The 22,329-nt window shown below is 36.0% G+C and overlaps 1 protein-coding gene across 2 annotated transcripts; it reads right to left on the bottom strand.

Annotated features, from left to right (window-relative positions):
• Nucleotides 1-857: 857 nt before the first annotated feature.
• LOC145998816 (uncharacterized) lies at nt 858-21,501 on the bottom strand. Of its 2 annotated transcripts, XM_083135457.1 has the most exons (6): nt 21,231-21,501; nt 13,523-14,185; nt 12,264-12,350; nt 9,312-9,552; nt 3,543-3,616; nt 2,099-2,343 (listed from the first exon to the last, which is right to left on the bottom strand). In XM_083135457.1, the coding sequence occupies exons 1-6, from the start codon at nt 21,267-21,269 to the stop codon at nt 2,245-2,247; spliced, it is 1,203 nt and encodes a 400-aa protein (XP_082991583.1). In that variant the 5' UTR covers nt 21,270-21,501; the 3' UTR covers nt 2,099-2,244. The 2 variants fall into 2 exon arrangements, with proteins under 2 accessions (XP_082991582.1, XP_082991583.1); XM_083135456.1 differs by lacking the exon at nt 3,543-3,616 and having other exon boundaries at nt 858-2,343; nt 21,231-21,498.
• Between the last annotated feature and the right edge of the window lie 828 nt (nt 21,502-22,329).

Genomic DNA, 22,329 nt, shown 5'->3' with positions numbered 1-22,329 from the left:
AAAAAATAGCCCTCGTAGAACAAGATTGAATGTATAATGCAGGTAAATGTAAAATCAGGGTTACACTGTAATAGGTTCAAAATATTGAAGTGTAATGTATCAACTGTGTTGTACCACACTACATCATAAATTACACTTATGAGTCTCAACTCTGTGTGTGGGGGAGAGAGAAGAATTTGAACACATTGTCTTAGTATTAATAATACAAAATGTGTTTCTACCTTTGTCCTGATTCAACTTATCAAGTACTTCTCTCTTCTTAACACATTATTCAAATCTTTGTTCAGGGTAATTGCTGAGTCATAGTTTGAAGTACATATTAAAACAAAGATCAGAGAAAAAATATTAATGTTGAGTTGAGGCTGATGTCATTGGCATCAGTAGTTTAAGTTTCTTAGGAATTATGCAAAATGTGGATGCTGTGTTTAAATGAGTGACTTGGGAGTAAAACTTAATAACAAAAGTATGAAACTGATAAAAAAAAATTCAGCTGAAAGTTTGTCCATTGCATTGTGACTTATGGGTTACCGAGATGTTCCTGTGTGTTTCTGGCTATCAGCGGCTACAGAAGGAACTTCATTCCCTATTGCACATTCCGTTTTGCACTGAATTCAATGTTTACTCAGTTTTGAACGGAATGTGGGTTATTACATTTTACTCCCAAGCTACTCAAATAATAGCTATTTTAACACTTAATAATCTCATATATGAATCTATGAATATTATAAACAAACCCAGTAGAATAATTGCTCAATATACCAGCATCAGCATTCAGCCAAGGTGGTATTGGCTCAGGGCTAATTATGCATTCACCTAAAGCCATGATCTGGGGATTTCAAGGATAAGAAAGTGAGAAGTGACACGGAGAACACCTTTATAAGACAATGTTGTGTAAGTAAATTAATTTTGCACTCATAGACTGGCTTTACATTTGTACAAAATAATTAAGAAACATATGTGATTGATAGCATTGATCTTCACAACAATCCAACTGTATAACTATCCTGTGATCATCATACTTGTTTATTTCAAACATGAATTATTTGCAGATGCTAGTCACAGTTTGAATATTATAACAAAAAAAATGTATGTATATGCTACATTCTGCACCATATTGACACATTGTGTAAATATAGATTAGTAAATTAAAGAAATAGCTCATAAATTAAATAACTCCTTAAAAAATAAGTCTTATTTATTAAATTTGTAACTAAATAAAGCACTTGTATGTGTGGAGATATTTATATTGTAATATATAGAAAAGAAACTGGTAAATGCTATACATAATTATTTTAACCTTCCCAGGCATTATTTCACATAAAGAAAAAAAGAGAAAAATTAAGATTTCATTCATAAACTTTCAAAAGTCTTCAAATAAACTTTCTGTGTCAATGTCCTCCAAAAGGCTGCTAAATACATCCACTTTCTCTTCCTTAATTACATTACTAGAGTCAACAGAACTACTATTAATATTATTATTTACAATTTCTGCAGTGTGGTTGCTTCGAAGCAACGAAACTGAAGATGTGGCTTCAACTCTTGCACTCATCGCATTCTCTTTGTTACCCTGTGACTTTCTGTGTGCGGTTATGAGCAAAGTTGGTGGCATGAATGTGCTAGGAACTGACAATGTTTTTTTTGATTGCACGGGAACCCTACTTGTGGGAGTATGGGGCACATTTGCAGATTCACGACAAGCAGGTGTACCAATCACAACACCAGTCATGGAGGCTTCTCCCTTCTTTTTGGGCTGGAAAAGGCCTTGTTTCTGAGAAACACCTGAAGATACACTACTGGGAGTGCTTGTCAGTTGATTTAATGAGGATGAAGTACTTGGCTTCGGTATAAATCCACTGTTTATAGCTTTAACACATGTCTTCTGCACATTTCTAATACTGCTACTGCTGCTTGGCAAATGAGAATTGGGAACCAATGGAGATTTGCTGTGAGGTTGTTTACCGTGAGAGAGAATAGCTGGCTTCCGTTGAAAATTATTCGTGAATAATGATGGTGCCGGAGTCCTCGGTGAAAAACTATTATTTGAGGAAACGAAGATTTGGTCTGGGCTATTAACAAAACTGGTTTGTAAAGTCTCAGCTTCCTGTATGGCTTTGAGGATCTCTTCCTTCGTAATGCTGTGAATTGTGGTTCTGCGCACTCTGTTGTCTTCCAGAGGACTGTAGATGTTTGTAATGTTATTGTTGGTTATGTTCAAGTAATGACGTCGAGATGACAACCCTGTGCTCAGAACCCCAACATTTCGAAGTACGACAACTGCACCAGCCTGCAACTGACCTCCATAGCGTTCCCAAACTTCTTGGTGCAATGTTCCGTGAATTTCACCTAAAGAAAGAATTAAAAGAATATTGAAAAATGTATTACCGAGCATGATGCATTTATCTCATTTTTTTAATAATGAAGGGCAAGATCCCATTTCAACTTTTCCTCTGACTTACTAGACCTGAATCCACAGAACATCTTATTCAAGTAGGAACTAATTGTCCTTCTGGTGCTAGGTAAATACCAATAGTTCAGTTCTACCATAAGCATCAAAACATCATAAACTAAAGTGACAATGTGAATTATAAGACACCCTTAATTAACTTATCCTCAAATCAAGCCTCACTATAATGTACAGCTCACCGCTCACGAGAAGATCCCCAAATGAGGGGAGAGGGCGTGAAGAGGGACAGGGGAAGACTGGTCTATTTGCAGATTTTAGGGGTAGAAGGAAGCCTTCCACTGCGGTCATTGTCGTTGTGGAAGTGCTTGTGCGTGGGTGTTTAATTGTGATTTCTTTGGGATTTTTCGTGGTGTTGTAAGAGTTATGGTAGTTATACATTATTTAGCCGTGTTGTGTCGGAAACATTCAAATAAAAGAAACGATCAACAGTGTCGATATGAAATAATCATCCCGAGAATTTTCATGCCAAACCTAGACCGACATTGTTGACATTTGTAGCTTTGCACATTGTAAGTGCAAATAAACGTTCTCCACTTTCGCAATTCTTTTTATCTTTTTTTCTTTAACATCTGCTTCGAATGCCAGTACTGTAACAGCCAATTCCGTCGTTGAAAAGGTCTTAAACATTGTAGTTAGTACAATCGGCAGGCTCTTCATTTAAAAAAATAAAAAATCGGTGTACTCTGTCAAGAAATCAACACCAGATTGATGATGATCATACCTTTACTGCTAATGTGGATACCCCCTGACCGTGTGCAGACAGTGATTTGACCGTAGATGTGAATCAAGCCTTAAAGCTTACAGCGAGACCACAGTGCTTGTTTCTGACCCAGGATGCACTCCACCAACCCTAATAGTGGAGTCGCCTGCCGCTACGTCACTTGACTTCCGTCAGGGATTTCTCCTGAGCGGTGGGCTGTACTGAACACTATCACCATGTCAAATAAATTCTTGTATAATTCCTTTCAGTAACTTTAAGTTGGGATACTATATACATGAAACCATTTTGGGTTACAATGTTATGCAGTATGTATGCCAATATGAAATATAGTTAGGGTTCAAAGCTGGACCGCAATACCTTTGGCATCCATGCATCACATTGGGGCATCAAAGCTGAAAAGTTGGTCACCACATGTGCTTCAGGTGCCAGAACTATGAAACAAAAAACATTACATATTTTGCATGTCTTATGACCAAACAGCAAAGAAGGATGAAAATTAGTACATCAGAATTTACAAAAAATATTTCCTCACACTCAGTAAACTTTTGCTTCACTCCAATGCACAGAGAACATGAATATGTTTGGCATAGGACCAGAGCCATAGCTAGAGATTTCTGCACCCGGGGCGAGAATAAATTTCGACACCCCGTACACTCGCCTAGTCAAACTTCTACCATTGTTCTTTTAAGGGAAGGGTAGAAGCACTTGTTGTTGTGCTTTACTTAAATAATGTCGTTCATTCAAATTGACGTTTCATTTATGCTAATAATTGTAGCAATTAAAACTATAGAGTTGTTTGTACGTATACACATATTCTTCTGAATCAAGGATCATTATTGACCTCTCTGTGTGCAATGATAAAAAATCCTAGAAATGAAACTAATTCTTGCAAAAAAAAAAAAAAAAAACTTATCATATGAACAGCACATATATTTCTTCGGCAGCAGAAAAATCTCTAAGAAAGATCATTAATGTAATGTAATGTTTTTCTTTTTATTACATGAAAACCTTTCAAATACCCTGCAAAGTCATTGTACAAACTAGCTAAAATCATTCAGTATTAATGTAATGTTTATAAAGTAAAACCTATTTACACTGAAAAATCAGGTTCGATACCCGGTGGAGGCACATAGTGGTTCGAATCCCACTTTAAACTGTAGGCACTTTCAAGATTAGCCTTACTGTGCATAAAGTGGACTTAAAACACCAAATCAAGTAACAATGAACACTGCAAAAAGTTATACTGATCAGCTGAAATCAACAACAATAAAAACAAAAACTTATTAAGGACAACAATCAGTACATGATTATTTGACAATTCTCCTGTGCAAACATACTAGCTACAGTTTCACTCTTCTTGCCTTTCGAGCAGCGAAGTCATTGATAACATCATCAAACACAAGTGATTGAACTCTGTACTTCTCAACAGACAAATTGCCAGGTAAGTCAGCTTTCCTTCTGTTGTAGTTGTGCTGTCTAATATGTTTGTGTTCGTCTTGTGTAGTAATTATGCTGTCTAATGTGTTTGTGTTTGTCTTGTGTAGTAGTTCCTCCATTCATATTGGGGGTTAGGCGTAGAGCTGACAACTCTGCACTGTAAAAAGACATGTCAAGAAACAGCAATATAAGGCCATGGATGTTCCCAAGGTAAAATATTCCGAAGGTAAAATAGTCCCCCGTTCAGATCTCCGGGTGAGGACTACTTTGGGAGGTCCCTGGACTAAGGATAAGATCTACATTAGGAATAAGGATATTAAATTAGGCACCTGGAATGTTCTGAGCCTTTACCGGCCTGGGGCATTTCAGTGTACAGTTAATGAGATAGTTAAGTATAAATTAGATGTAGTAGCTGTCCAGGAAGTTAGGTGGCCAGGAGAAGGGAATTGTAAAACTAAAAATTATACTTTTTCCTATGGTGGTACTGAAAATCATAATTTTGGAACAGGCTTTTTCATAAATAATAGAATTATCTCGGCTCTTAAAACAGTAGAATTTATTAATGATAGGATATCATATGCAGTTTTACAGGGTAGGTGGTGTAAAATTATTTTAATAAACATACATGCACCAACGGAAGATAAAGATGATAATACTAAAGATGATTTTTATACAGAGTTAGAACAGGTCTTTGATAAATTTTCTCAGTATGATATGAAAATTCTGTTAGGTGACTGTAATGCACAGTTTGGCAAAGAAGAGACATTTAAACTCACGATTGGTAAAGAAAGTCTTCATGAATTAAGTAATGATAATGGTATAAGATTGATTACTTTTGCAACCTCAAAGAATTTAATTGTGAAAAGTACCACTTTTAAACATAAAGATATCCATAAATATACCTGGTCTTCTCCAGATGGTAAAACTCATAATCAGATAGATCATATTCTCATTGATAAGAGAAGGCATACTAGTATAATTGACGTTCGTACACATAGAGGTGCTGACTGTGCCAGTGACCATTATTTACTAATTGCTAAATTAAGAGAAAGACACTCAGTGATAAATCATAAGCAACAAAATCTAAAAGTTCTAAAATTTGATACAGGAAAGTTTACTGATGAAAGAATTAAGAAAGATTACCAAATTAAACTGTCAAATAGATTTGATGTTTTGCAGGATTTAAATGATGATCAAAATATAAATGAAACAGACGTAAATAAGAATTGGGAGCACATACGTAATGCAATAGAATCAGCAGCTAAAGAAAGTATAGGATACCATAAACAAAGAAAAAGTAAGCCATGGTTTGATAATGAATGTCATAATCTAATAGAAATAAGAAATCAGACTAGACTTAGGTGGTTAAATAACTCTGATGATACAAACCTAAACAATTATAATAGAATAAAGCGAGAAGTTAACCGCACATTTAGAAGTAAAAAAAGAGATTACTTGAAAAGCAAAATTAACGAAATTGAAACAAACAGCAAAAATAAAAATATCATAGATTTATATAAAGGTGTAAATGAGTTTAGAAAGGGGTGGCAACCTAAAGTAAACTTGATAAAAGATAAAGACGGTGATTTTCTAGCTGACCCAAGTGATATTCTAAATAGATGGAAGAACTACTTTAATGACCTTTTAAATGTCCATGTAGGAGATAAATCAGAAGTAAATGAAGTACACACAGCAGAATCTTTAGTTCCAGAACCTAACGTGACTGAAGTTAAAGATGCTATTAAAAGGCTAAAGAATAACAAAGCACCTGGCATTGATTTAATACCAGCTGAGTTAATTAAATATGGTGGAAATTCATTAATATGTCAAATTCATCAATTAATTTGTTTAATATGGAATAAAGAAGAAATCCCTCAACAGTGGAAAGAATCCATAATTGTTCCTGTGTTTAAAAAAGGTGATAAAATGAACTGCAATAATTACCGTGGGATTTCTCTACTCTCAACAACATACAAAATATTGTCTAACATTCTTTTAACAAGACTAACACCATATGCTAATGAAATTATAGGTGATTATCAATGTGGATTTAAACGTAACAGATCAACTACAGATCAAATTTTTCACATCAGACAGACACTTGAAAAAAAGTGGGAATATAATCAAAATGTCCATCAGCTATTCATTGATTTCAAAACAGCATATGATTCGGTCAAAAGAGATAAATTATATAATATATTAGTAGAGTTTGGAACACCTAAGAAGCTATGCACCAGTGAAACAGAAAGTAAAATTCGTGTGGGTATTAATATGTCTGACAAATTTACAATTCATGATGGGTTAAAACAAGGAGATGCATTATCTCCATTGCTCTTTAATTCTGCCTTAGAATATGCTGTTAGGAAGGTAAAAGAAACTAAAGAAGGACTAAAATTAAATGGTGTGACTCAGATTTTAGCATATGCAGATGTAGACTTACTGGGGGATGATGTGAATACAATTAAGAATAATACTAAAATACTTTTCAAAACTGCTAAAGAGAGAGGTTTGGAAGTTAACAAAGAGAAAACTAAATATATGCTTACAGGCCGAAACCAAGTGTTAGGTAATAATCAAAATCTAATTATTGATAACAACTCGTTTGAACCAGTTTCAAAATTCAAATACTTAGGAGTAATATTAACAAATGAAAATTATATTAAAGAGGAAATAAAAAGTAGGCTTAATTCAGGAAATGCATGTTACTTCTCTCTTCATAAACTTTTGTCTTCTTGTTTAATATCTAAGAAACTAGAAGTTAAAATATACAAAACAGTAATTTTGCCTGTAGTATTATATGGATGTGAAACTTGGTCCCTTACATTGAAAGAGGAACATAAATTGAGAGTATTTGAAAATAAGATCCTTAGGAAAATCTTTGGACCTAAAAGGGATGAGGAGACAGGTGAGTGGAGAAGGTTACATAATTTAGAACTACATAATTTGTATTCATGTCCAGATATTATTAGAATAATTAAATCAAGAAGACTTAGGTGGGCCGGCCATGTGGCACGAATGGGAGAGGAAAGAGGAGTTTACAGGATTCTTGTTGGGAAACCTGATGGTAAGAGACCTATAGGAAGGCCAAGACGAAGATGGAGGGACAACGTTGAGATGGACCTAAAGAAATCGGTAGGGATGGAAAAGAGTATATAGATCTTGCTCAAGATAGGGAAAGATGGAAGGCCTGTGTTGCTGCAGCCATGAACCTTCGGGTTTAAGAAGGCTAGGGAGATGCAACAGAGGAAGGTAGAGTTAAAAATAGTTTCAATGCAGTAACAAAAGTGGTGATAATTCTGACAAGCATTCCAAGTGAAAGTCTTTTAAAAATGCTTGCGCATGTTGTTTAAAGAACAACAGTTCATGACATCCTCAGGATATAATAAAGCCAGATTAAAGACTCCCTTTCTCAATGTTTCTTCTGACATAACTGCCATACTGATTGGAATAATTATGGAAAAATCCTCCAAAACTGCTTTCATTAGCTTGAATCCATCGCCTATTTGTGACAAAATTGAATCCACAAAACAAGCTCTTCCTAATTTTTTGTTCTTCATTTATGGCTACACTTCCATCTTCTGCAACTTGATTGAAAAACTTTTTTTTCTTTTTGGGACGCTGTACTTTACTTCCAATGTTCATATCATCACAGATCTGTTTGCTTTTCTCAACAGCGTTAGTCACAATTGTTTCCCGATTGGCAGACAGAAAGCTTTGCAGTCCCTGTACGCGACTAACACTTATATCTATTGTAACAGACTTTTCTTGTAGCTGTACGTTAACGTCGTTAATAGCTCGATGGATATCAGACCAGCAGAATAAGAACACAAGAAAGTTAAACTTCTTAAGGCTGTGTAGCAGGCATTTGGCACCCTGTACTGCTTTGGGTGACTCTCTTGAGAGAAAGAAGGACTAAAATTAAATGGTGTGACTCAGTTGTTAGCATATGCAGATGATGTAGACTTACTGGGGGATGATGTGAATACAATTAAGAATAATGCTAAAATATTTTTCAAAACTGCTAAAGAGATAGGTTTGGAAGTTAACAAAGAGAAAACTAAATATATGCTTACAGGCCGAAACCAAGTGTTAGGTAATAATCAAAATCTAATTATTGATAACAACTCGTTTGAACCAGTTTCAAAATTCAAATACTTAGGAGTAATATTAACAAATGAAAATTATATTAAAGAGGAAATAAAAAGTAGGCTTAATTCAGGAAATGCATGTTACTTCTCTCTTCATAAACTTTTGTCTTCTTGTTTAATATCTAAGAAACTAAAAGTTAAAATATACAAAACAGTAATTTTGCCTGTAGTATTATATGGGTAATTATGAGATTGTGCTGCATTTGCTTTTGAAAACCACCTAGTTGCTGATTGACTCTTCACAGTAACATGAACATGATTTTTTTAAAACACCCCAACGATGAGTTGATTTACTGAAAAAAACTGCTAACATTTTGAATTGCTCCAAATCCATTGACTGTTTCTCTGTCTGCTGATGCAGCATGAACACAGTCTCTCCCATGGTAGTTAGATGCCCTAACGACTGAGCTACCGCAGCTCCCTCACACAAAAGAGTGCATGTACTAATTGGATAGATGTTAACAAGAAGCATCAGATGAGAGTCTGTGGCACTCATGAAGTTTATATAGTACTAGAACAGAAAGTAGAAAGGTGTGGCTACCTGTAGGATCTCGAAAAATGGCACATGGATCAGGTGAGTTGAGGTCAATGCTCTTAATTAGAAGTGCAAGGAATGGGACCTTCTGAGCTGGCAGCTTCCGTACCGCAGCCTTCTTCTTCAAGGCACCCACGTTGAAGTGGTCGAGAATGCAATCGGGATCATTCATCTCAAAGTCAGCCTTCATGCTGCACCATGGCCCTTCCTGGAACACAGCATTTGTGTCTTGGGAGCAAAGTGGTACCTGCAATAAGAGAGGGATTAAATAATGCTTCTTCTTCAAAATGCAGCTCTTTTTATTAACCCAGTAGAGGTTTGATAACCTTCTCCCATAAGAGAGAAGCTGCTGTCTAGTAGGTTCATGGAAGGCTTGTTTTAAGATGTCCCAAGGAGGAAAATATCATGAGAGGGTCATTGTCATTTACTCTTATGTTGATTGGTCAAAGTCAGACACCTCTCTTCAGGCATGATAGGGTCCGGCATGACACCTTACTAGACCATAGTTGCAATGGAAAGAGCTCATCAGAAGATGATTTACATGACAGGTTAATTGGTATTCTATCGGTAATGGGCAATATAGACATTGTATTGATTTATTAGTAAAATTACCAATTATTTTACCGATGCAATAATCTATAAATATCTTATAATTTAGTGCAAAACTATGCAATTTTGTTACAATTTTTATGGTAATCACCATGCCCTACTTTTTAAAAAGCACATTTCTAAATATGCAACTACTTTTGCACTGCAGTCACCTCGAAACACACATTTATTAAGGAGGTCAATGAACCATTCCAGTTCTTCAAGGACTGTTATCGTATCGGTAAATTTTGTATTGGTACTTAATCGGTATAGGCCAAAATTTCATATCGGCCCATCCCTAATTTATGGTAATTCTTTCAAAGTGTGTTGTACATTTTACTGACTGTTTAAATCAAACTTGTCACTGGGGATTGTTTGCAGGCATAGTGTACAGTCTTGATGCAAGTTGGTTGTCTGCTTATTATCTAGAAATTTCTAGTAGGCAGCCGATCCATGAACCACCAACAAACTTTACACTCCTTGGTAGCTAGCATGCACATACAACCTATCAGGATAATGCAATGACAGCTCACACAGATAGTTTTATGTACCATTTATTTGCATGCTTCTTTCTCCGTATATACAAACTTCAACTACATCATGCTCTATGTTGCCTCTTCCTCGGTTACAAAAAATGCACTTTATGGATGATGTTCTACTATTTATCATAGTGCTAACCTCCTCCTGCAGATTAGCACCCTGGAGACTACACACGGTGCTCATAAGCAAAAACTAGCCACTCAACTCTCTCCAACTGCATGCTGAACTTAACTCGTTCTACTTTGTAGCTGAGCAGTGGTGATTCATTCATCTTGAGTTTTTGGACTTTTAAACACTGCATTAAATATTTAAGTTCCTACATTTTGGAGGCTGATTCTGCCTCTGTCCTCAGGGTAGTGTGTATATCTAATGAATCATTGTTCAGTCCCTGGACATATGATGTGTCAGGGGACAGTGTCTAATACGGGGTGTAAAATCTGCTGCCTTGGACGATTATCTCCAGTGACCAAGGCTCCACCTCGTTTGCTGGTCATAAAGACCTGTTGTGTGAGGGTGCCAGGGAGGATTAATTTAATTTTTTCTGGTTGATTACTATTATTATCAACCCATAACCTTCTCACAAGGTGGAGCCTGGGCCACTGATAATCCTCCCAAGATTCTTTAGACATCTTACGAGCAATCACTTGGTGAGGGTGATTAATTTTAGATGCTAGGGCAATTATTTTCTTAGACATCAAATAGGAGTTGGTGGTGATCAATCGCCATTAAATCTTATGTTAACCTATGATTTATTGTTACTGTTACATGTGTCTGAGAGAAGGATTGCATCTTTTTTTATGTTAAACAAGGGGTACCATCACATTTCTGTTTGTGTTAGTTAAGAACATAGTGCTTGTTGTAGATGTCCTCCCATCACATATAATACTGGGTTATCCATTCATAAACCAGAACTTTCCAGGTAAATTTTGCATCACATATAAAATAATAAAATATTTGCACACATGATAAACCACCTCACCATTCTGCATGCTTGTACCAGCTTCATTTCAGGAAGTCATATTTTTAATGATTCTGTTGAGATGCTAGTATATAAATTTTATACAACAAAACTCATTATTATAAACAATTGTTTATAGCTATTGTTTCACCTCACATGCATTTTTCACCCTGAATGGTGTTTGTTTAATTATAACTAAATGTTTGGACAGTTTGTACATGGAATATATGAAAGTTACAAGATTGGGTTTCTTGTTTACAATTTTCTGATAGTCCAAACACAGGAGAAAGAATGGAGTTTTTATGATTAGTTTTTTTTTTTTTTTGTCATTTCTCTTGGTATCATGATGCTGATGAAGGCCCAAAAATGTTACAGAAAAAAAAGTGTTTAAATGCTTATAACAACCATAACTAGAATAATAATTCTACAATGCAAGCAATATGTGCACACAATAATGATGGGAAAGATAACTGTGAAATATTGTTTTTTCTGCAGCACTGCACTCCTTTTAGTATATAAAAAAGGTAAAGTGCTCCCCTGTGCTTGCACCACACCATGAAGGCGTATAGGGGGTGTGGGGGTAACGCCTCACACTTTCTTGATCCGGTCATGAGTGGGGGTGATGTGATCAGCATCACGCCCCTGACCACCTTTACCCCCCAGGGTTTCCCCCAGGTACCCATGTTATTCGATGCTGGGCGGGCGCCGGGGCCGCTTCCAACGTTAGAAAAGTTCCCGGATTTGAACCGGCCGGGGATCGAACCCGGGACCTTGAGCATGGTAGTCAGACGCATACCGACTGACCCACCGCGGCCACCACTCCTTTTAGTATGTATAATTTAACTTTATATTACATTACAATATTACATTACCTGAGAGTTTAATAATGGAGTCCTGGCAGGTTCAATCTCTCCTAGATCTGACAGTTTTGGTGCCAAAGCAAAATTATAATTGGAGCCCTGAAATTTAAAATATGGGATTCTAGAAACTAGAGGCAAACCATAGAAAATCAGTAAAGAGATTTGGAGTGAAGCTAGGGGTTATTTTGGTAGCTCTATAATGGAGCAATGGCACAGAATGCCAAAGATCTAGGTTTGAGTCCTGGTTGAGCAGCCATTTTTTTAAAAAATTATACATAATTCTCCAGGTACTTTCAAATAACTTCCCAGGCCACTCCTCAATTTAACATACTAACAAATAATTCTTACATCTTTAATGTTGCATGTTATAAAATATATCAAGTTTATTCAACATTGTTGGAAATACATTATGAAAAATAAATTAAATAAAAAATAGCATATTCATACAATATATTCCCAAAAAATGAAACCTGCTGGAAGGAAAAGTGAAATGTGTTTTAATTTTCTAATTCTAGCAAGCACGATAAAATACATAATTTCACTGACACTTCCAGGTTTTTGAAGATTTTTACAAAATTCCCTGGCTTTTCCTTGAACTTTTTCACTCATAAGTTGATTTACATGGCATTTGCAGGTTTTCCAGGACAGTTGGGAGCCCTGAATATACACATGCCAATGATTTGTTTAGTTGGTATCCTCTATGTGAAAAAGTCTTCAAATTTCCTCTGTTTTCTTTCGGTTCATATTCAAAAGTTCATTGCTGGAAAAAGAAACCATTTTCATTTACTCAGTTGAATTTCTCAGTAGTATATTTATTCCAAATATTAACTCAACCATCCTTAGTGCCAAACACACATTCAGAATCTGATATAAGCAGAAACACCAGGTGTAGTGTTTTTAGGGTATAATAAAATTGCCTTAGTCATCAACTGCAGAATCTGACTGTGTGATGTATCATTCAGCATGTAAGAAATCGTGAAACCTATCAACAAACAGCATAAAAAGAGGAGTGTTACGTTAGAGATAAAACAAATGTTTTGAATGTAAGTTTTTAGGGAGATTTCATTTGAAGCGACAAGTGTCACTTGAGGGTTTCACCAATTGAACGCAAGCTTACACACCCTGTCATGCTGCTACAATATGAAATGTTTGTTGATTAGCTCGTTCCCATGCAACATATGTCACATGTCGCTTCAGTCTGAAATCTTCCTTAAAGCACTACTCAAATTTATTAAATGAAAGAGCACAGCAAAATTGTATGCAATACTCACGATAGAAGGCAAAAGGCCTGCCGGTCCAGGAAATTTCCTCTGCCTAACTTTGGAAGAGCTGGAAGAAACAGACCGATCTTCAACACGTACTGGCATATTTTCCAATTCTTTTCTCTCTTCTATCATATTTTGCACCGAAGTGCTTGGCCTCACAGGTGTTGCTACAGAATGTTCCCACCTTGCATTCAGACTAGATTCAATCTTCGGAGACAGAACACACGAAGAGGTTTTTGAGTTGTCCGCAGACTTTCTGACTGGTGTCCATTCTTTTGCCGTGAAACCATGGGAAGCACCAAGCACAAGATTTTCACAATTTTTCAATTCAGTATTCTTCTCTTGGGATCTTCCATTTGTATCAACCTTTTTCTTAAGAAGGTTAATGTCCGGAGCAAATCCTCCATCCTGCTTATTATCAGCAACAAAAATGTCATCTATATCCCACTCATCGTCGCATATTCCACTAAACACTAGCTCCTCACTTAAATTAGCACTTTCAATTGGTTCTGCTGCTTGTGATGCAACAGGTACACCACAGATTTCTTCCCGTTGTCTCTTAGCCTGAACACATACTCCATTTTCATCTAAAGTGGTTGATCTTTTCCCAGAAGATGAAGAATCAGCATTATGGAATATCTGACTGGCAAATGCACCTTTCAAAAAGTCCTGTAGAAGAACAACTGAATGAAATGCTAGTTCATATCCTGGCACAGAACACACATGTCCTCAACTTCTGAGGGCAAGAAAAGTAAAATTAAAAAATACAGGCACTTATTAATATCACCAATGTTGGTACACGAGCATGTATGATATTTATAACATCATAAGAAGTAGGGAGGTAAAAGATTTTGACAGGAACATGGCCATCACAATCAAGATATAGCATCGAGGTAGTGAGGTGTGCTAACCACTCTGCCATGGAGGCCAGTGAGAGTATGCAACTGGTATGAAGTAAAGTATTTAGAAAAGTTTTGAAAGTAAAGAAAAGTACAACTTATTTTGGCAAATACTAATAATACTGGTATGTTATTCCCAAATAAATTTAGTGAAATAACAATTTACTGGATTGAATGCTTTACTAACTGAAAGAGACATCTTTCAATCATAATTTTCGACAAAACTTCCAAGATTTCACACTCCAAAATGGATAAATTCAGTCACATGATGCATTAGTTAACTCATGTTTTTCAATAAATTTTGCAACTTTCACATAAAGAAGCGATATAAATCTTTGGTTGGCCTATTCTGGGAAGAAGCAGGAAGTGTCTGGGTGGAGGTTTTGAAAGTAATTTACCTAAGAAAAGTGCCTTTCTTCTCATCTATTCCTGGAGGGTTGGCAATTAAACACTGTACATAGAGGATAACAGGAGCATAACAAGTGCATAATTTGTTTATGTAAATCACATATCACTCTACGTACGTATGTAAATTATACTATTGACAAACTGGTGATCTGTTACTTTCTGTAAGATCATGTACATGTTAGAAAGACAGGTTTTGTAACAGTTCCAATTGTTTTATGATTTTTTTTCAAATTCTCCTAGCAGGAAGACTAATTGTCGTAGAATTTTGGCAATCATTGTCACACGAAATTTGAACCTTCCTTCAAGTAAGGAGCACTGTTTGGATTCGAAAAAAAAAATTATGTTGAAAAAAAAAAAACAACTTAAAAATTACCTTACACAAGCATGCACGCTTCCCATGGACAATGTATTTTCCATTAACAAGTGACTGTAAGTATCGTAGACTTTTGGGAATTAATGTAGAAGTATACCGGAGCCTTAGTAGAATGCATTTAGGGATTTTATTTTAATGCTAAGAGAACCAAACCTGGCCTGCCTAACATAACTACGAAAGGGTATATTGAACAAAATCTTAAGTAGGCTAATCGCTAAAACTCCGCAGTATGTGTTAACAGAAGTAAATCAAAATCAAACCATTTTAAAACTGCATTCATAGCATGATGAAATTGCAATAAAACAAAAGGAACTTGGGCCTTAAAATTACTTCTGTAATACTTCCAACCCTGATCATGTGATTTCTACTATTCTCACCACCTGGTCACCTTATTACTATTATATTTATGTACATTCTTTGTAAATAGTAGTGGTTAGGTTAAGTGGATAGATTCAGTGTCTCCCATAATAAATATTTACATAAAAATGTCCAATAAATACACGAAAAACTAAAAAAAAAAAACCTGTCATAAAAGTGAGGGTGGGTGAACACTACTGCACATTGAAATATCAACAATGTAGTCAATAGAACAAGAATGAATTACAATTAAGCCAATACACGAAAAAGTGGGAATTTGAAGAGAAAATGGAAAATGAAATCTGAATATTTATATCTACAGTAGAATTGCTAATCCATATATATGAAGAAACCAACTGATGTTTGCATTTATTGTACTTCTTTGTTTCATTTTTTTATCACTGAATGCAACTGTTGGCACTATGTCAGTTTCCAATCAAACATGTGCAAGTTAGATAGCTTGTAACAATTGTGTGGAGGAAGTGAAGAAACATACTTAAGGTGGGAACGAAAGAAGCACTGTTGTAGTTTTCAACATAGCAATAATTAATTGTAAGGCACGTGCTGTTTCAAACTTATTAAGATTTTTATTAGTAACTACACGATGTAACCTCAGTTACATAAATTAGTGATTAATTCATGTAAAATTGAACATAGGTTTGTTATTTACACCAAAACCTCAGAAAGTAATAATGGAGTCATAACTAATGTATGCTCTAAAATAATTGATTCATAAATATAATATTTCCTCTTAAAAAGATGTAACTGAGGTTACACGTCTGAAATTGTAATATTACTATTTAGCTACTATTACTATTTAGCTACTATCTGGTTACGGAAACTACTATGTTACACTATATTAAATATAACCTAAGTTAGGTGAGGCGGTTATGGAGGTGGACTATGCTAAAAACTACAGCCTAGTACACCAAGACGAGGTGCAGAATGCAAACTGGCTTCATTCACAAATGACCTTATTTACATGTTGCATATGGTATGAACATGGAGTAGCATCATATGTTGTTATCAGTGATGACTTATCTCAATCTAAAGAGTCAGCATGGTTATATTTGAAGAGCATTGTTTCAGACTTCCAGGCAAATTATGTGTAACTGGATCACATCTATATTTTTTTCAGACAACTGTATGGCTCAGTTTAAGAGCAAATTTACTGCCTTCAATATGTGTTATCTTCCAGACGACTTGTCTGCCACAACAGTGGAATGGAACACCTTTGCACCAGGACATGCAAAAGGTCCAGTAGATGCCATAGGAGGTCAAATCAAAAGGACTGTTTGGATGTCGGTCAAGGCCAGAGCCAGACAAGTTAATTCTGCACAAGAATTTTATGACCATGCCGTCAATTTGTCTGAAACTGTCAATGTGCTTTTTGTATCCCAAGCTGATGCTGAAGAAACGGTTCGTCTACTCCTGAACAAACGTTGGGTGTTTGTCAGTGATATCCTTCGAATAAGGAACTTCCATCACTTTGAGAAATTGGATGAAAATCATATTTTAGTTGCTCTGACAGCAACTTCCAACTTGAAAAAAATACAGGTTCCTTCGAGATGAACTCAGCAACCAACCATAGAAACATTAGCTCAAAGGTGTTTGAGGTATAGTGATGTCTACACTGATGATGATGATGATGATAGTAACACATTATCTACCATACAAAAGTTTTCTTCTGACATTCCTGGGCCATCAGTTGCAAAACCTATATCGGAATTTGATCTCACACCACAAAATATTAAGCCAGGAACATATGTTCTGGTTGATTTCAAGGCTGGCACTAAAAGTAATGCTTACATATAAGTATGCAGGTATCTGTCAGACTGGCTGTGACAATGATGAAATATGGGTGGTATTTCTAAAATTGTACGGAAGTGACGGTAAAATATTTAAGATTGATGAACATGATGAAAAGTATGTAAGCTATGAACAAATAGATATATTTCCCTGTAGGAAAGAGGGTTCTGTGCGAATTTCCATATCCAGTTGGTGTGCATGAAAAGTAACTCTTTGATACAATAAGAAAGAGTATCTCGATCTTGCAGCAAGTAACTTCAAAAAAATTATGTGCTTTACCATTTTTTATGTCAGTAATTTTGTGCAAGTGTAACTGTTTACTTTCTTTGCACATTTGTCTTCTCTCTGTAACATGCAGTTATTAACTTGTATCTTATTTTATACGTTTTTTCATAATTTCCAAATCCACTGCATGATATTTCCTATTGATCTGAACTTGACATCCTGAACTTAGTAACAGTCATAAAATATTGTATGCTATATATTGTTGTATTTTCTTTAGAGCTGCCGATGATTTGAGATGTAGTCTTCAAAGTCTTGTATTATGTTTAGTTACTAACATTGTATTATGTTTAGTTACTAACATACATAATTTTCATTAAGATATGTACGTTTTCAGACTGCCTATAGTTTTATCTACTATGTAACTCATCCTGTTATAAACATAACATGATTTATTTTATGATATACTGCCTCAGGAGTAGTTCAGTTACCGATCTGACATTACTTGTAACCTCCGTTACCTAACAAATAAATCATAAATAAATCAATTTAATTTTTCTCTACAAATTAGTTGTTGCAGTTTACAGTTTGATTTTTTAATAAATAGAAAAATTGAAAACCAACAGTTTTTTTGCGGTAACAGTTCGTTATATTGGAGACACATTTCTTCATATTTACAGAAGAAACTACTTACGGAAATGAGTTTCTCTAAGGTTTCCAATGTTCGTCGAGGTATTTTTCTTTCATCGTGGAATCTATTTGACCGGGAAATCATGTATTTTGCAAGAGAAATATCTCACCGACGGGCAAGTGCCATTGCTTTCGCTATGTGAACCGGATGTTGCATACGTTTGATGACGTAACTCCCTGTCAGTGTTTCCAACCCCCCTTTTTTAACTATGCTTGCCTAACCTAACCTTATCAGATATGGTTCGTGGGGCTATCTGTTAGCTACCTTTGCATAATGTACAATTTGCAAACGTGACGAACACGATAGTAGGTATTTTTCAGTGAAGAAGGTTGGAAACACTGCATACCTACAACGCTAATCAACCTCTGCCCGCCATATTGTGTGTTACAGAAGCGAAAAAAGGAATAACAAAAACTACTCTCTATGTGAAAAATTGTGTTTGTTTTTGTGTAAAAAGCATAATGGCACCTTGAACTATGTTCCGCAATACACAATTGGTAAGTACGAACCATGCGAAACACAAAATATCCAATTTTAATGTGTCTCCGATATAACGAACTGTTACAGTTTTTTTTTTTTTTTTTTTTTTTTTTTTTTCCTGTAGTTTACGGTTATTACAAGCATAAGAAAACAGTTTTTTCTTTGTGACGTTTCAGGAGAACACACGCAGTTTTTTTGCTACACAGAACCAGAGTTCTCATTGGAAAGGTACGAAGTTGTACACCTGTTCCCAAAAAATGTAACCTCCGTTACATATTAAATATTCTTCTTTGTAGCTAATCAGTGGTGATTTATTCATTCTAGTTTTTGGACTTTTAACCACTGTTAACGAAGTCCAAAGACTAGAATGAATATTAAATATTGTTTCGGGTAAAACTTCCATATGGTCCCAAAGTATTTCTTCATTTTTACACAAGAAACTACTTACGGAAATGAGTTTCTGTAGCATTTAGAAGTTCGTGGAGGTATTTTATTTCATCGGCAAATCATGAATTTTTCAACAGAAATATCTCTCCAACGCACAATTGTCGTTCCTTTCATTTCCTTGCACTACGTGAACCAAATGTTGCAAATGTTTGATGACGTAACTCCCTGTCAGTGTTTCCAACCACGCCTTTTTTTTTTTTTTTTTTTTTGCAAGATGACAATTATAACTATGTTTGCCTAACGTAACCCAACCTAACCTAACCTTGCCATGCAAGGTGTGGGGCTATCTGTGCATGGTTCATGGGGCTATCCGTGAATGTTTTGTGGTAATAAGCGTTCATGGTTCGTGGGGATTTTTCGGTTTGTGGGGCTATCAGTGCATGGTTCGTGGGGCTATTCATGAATTGAGGCTATCTGTGAATGGTTCGTGGGGATTTTTCGGTTGACAAGGTTGGAAACACTGCATACCCAATGATGATGTACCATGCCAGTCAAGCTGTCTCGCCATATTGTATCTTACGGAAGCGAAAAAAGGAACAACAATAATTACTCCTCATGTCACAAATTGAAATTATCGTGAAAAAAGCAAAATACCACTTTGAAGAATCTTTTGCAATGCAGAATAGGTAAGTATGAATGTTAAAAATGAGGAAAGAAACGAGTGAGAGGTGTTTGGACCATCCCGAAGTTTTACCTTGTTTTGTCTTCAAATAGATTTGATATTTCCACATGAAACTTTCTAGAATAAATGTTGACATGTGTATTTACTGACTCAGACTAACAAAATGGATAGAACAAGATTAATATCACTTTGCCTTAGTAAAAGTGTAACTTACGTTATAAATGGATTGGCTCAATTACATATCATGTGGACTTATCAATTAAAGAACGTCCACATTAAAGGAAAATATACTTTCCGCTGTTATTTTGGAAGTATTTATCTGAATCGAATCCAACTGTTCATTCACAAATTTGTTCTGATTACACCGTACATAAAAAGTAAATAACGAAACGGTGGTATGAATGAAGAATATAGAGAATGTCTCTAATTACGTTAATATTTGGTATACTAACTAAATTTGGGCTTCTAATCATGAATCTGTTGTTAAAATGCTGCGGACGCATGTAAAAATTCAAGGGTAGCCCCAAAAACCATTGACGGATAGCCCCAAAAACCACTCACAGATAGCCCCACAAACCATTGACAGATAGCCCCAAAAACCATTCACGGATAGCCACACGAACCATTTCCAGCAAGGTTAGGTTAGGCAAGCTTAGTTAAAATTTTGTTCGTAAAACAATGCGAAAAAGTTGTTGTTTTTTTTAAAAAAAATCCACTTACATCAGCTTTTTTCACGATTTCCAGACGTGTCCGCGGCATTTTAAATTTGGCCTTCTAATCACGAATCTGTTTTTAAAATGCCGCGGACGCGTTTAAAAATTCATGGGTAGCCCCACGAACTATGCACGGGTAGCCTCACAAACCATTGACGGGTAGCCTCAAAAACCATTGACGGGTAGCCTCAAAAACCATTCACGGATAGCCCCACAAACCATTGACGGATAGCCCCAAAAACCATTCACGGATAGCCCCATGAATCATTTCCGGCAAGGTTAGGTGTGGGGCTACCCGTGAATTTTTACACGCGTCCGCGGCCATTTAACAACAGATTCGTGATTAGAAGACCAAATATTAACGTAATTAGAGCATGTTCTCTATATTCTTCATTCATTAAACGGCCTACTTGCTTCAGACACTCGCAGCCACAGGCTGAACTTCGCCCATGAATAAAGAATTTCTAATTCTAATTCAAACATACAAACTTCACTAAATAGGTCTATTCCCACGTTCTCTCTCAAAACTATTATACTATTAAACTTGGTGCTCCTTTATAACGAACAAATTTCCCCACATCAGCAAATTGTATCACTATATTATACAATTATACCTTCATAAACTGAACTAAACGTAAGTAACGTGTACATAATTTACATTAAATGCATGCAAATTTTAAATAATACAATTACCTCATCAATATCAAATTCATCATCATTCAGCTGGAACATAATTTTCGAAAGATACAATTTCTATTCAACTTCTATACTTCATGAGGACAAAGAAGGTTCACAGCACAAGTCAATTTCATACCATGGCGCCATGAAAATAAAACATTCTGCAACTTATGTTTATCATAAATGTTTCTGTTTCTGTTAACTCGCTTTCCGATCTGAGATGCCAATGCCATACAAACAGAGGGTCTCACTTATCGGACACCGTATTGACCACCGTTACAGCGCCTTGAAAACCACCGTCGTGATAAATGTTCTCGCTGTCTAGGCACAAGGGCGCCCACAGAGGGGACGGGAGTGGCAGAGGAGGCACTTGTCCTCCTGAGCTACCTGGAAAAAAATCATGGTGAAATTGTAGCGGCATTTTATTACAAATAATATTGTTTTCTGTGATTTACTGGCTGAAAGTTACAGCAATTAACTGTCATGTCCAACAAAAGACAGAGAACGTTTTCACCAGTATAGACTGTGTGAAAGGCGGAGCTACTGCAGAGCATGCGCACTTGTCTGGTCCCCCTCGAACATCCGGTTACGCTTACGGTGCTGTGGACGTTAATATGAAAGAGCAAGGTGGAGATTCTTTTACAAGGAAATAGGGTGTCAACTGTGTAGGATATGGTTTCACAGTTCGATCGGGAACAAATTTATTGAGTCAAGTATCACTTCGTAGGTTTCCGAAGGACGTAGAGAGACGAAACCTGTTGATACAAGCAGAACAAAGAAACAAAGGATTGGTACACGGAAAGTATTTGTACGACTCAGAGGCGAAGATATAGTACAAGCAATGCAAGCACTGCTTGCATTATTCGAATATCATTTAATGTACTTAATGTTTTAGCCATATTTCGTTTCCATCGCACTCGATTTCGCGAAAAATTACGGCCGCAAAGTCCCTCAGCAGCTCTGTAGCAAGCACCAGCCTCAATGCTTGCGGCTGCTCTGCGGGAAAATAACGCACCCGAAAGAGTCACATGGCGAAGCGTGAAATTCGAGTGGAACCCGTCCACAACGTTTATACCAAAAGCTCTGCTTGCTGAGCTTGCGTTATTCCCGAAAA

This window comes from Lepisma saccharinum, chromosome 14 (genome assembly GCF_977018435.1).
Source record: "Lepisma saccharinum chromosome 14, izLepSacc3.1, whole genome shotgun sequence".
NCBI classification, from domain to species: Eukaryota; Metazoa; Arthropoda; class Insecta; order Zygentoma; family Lepismatidae; genus Lepisma; species Lepisma saccharinum.
The sequence above is the reverse complement of the archived record's forward strand: the minus strand, read 5'-3'. Positions and strand labels throughout refer to the sequence as shown.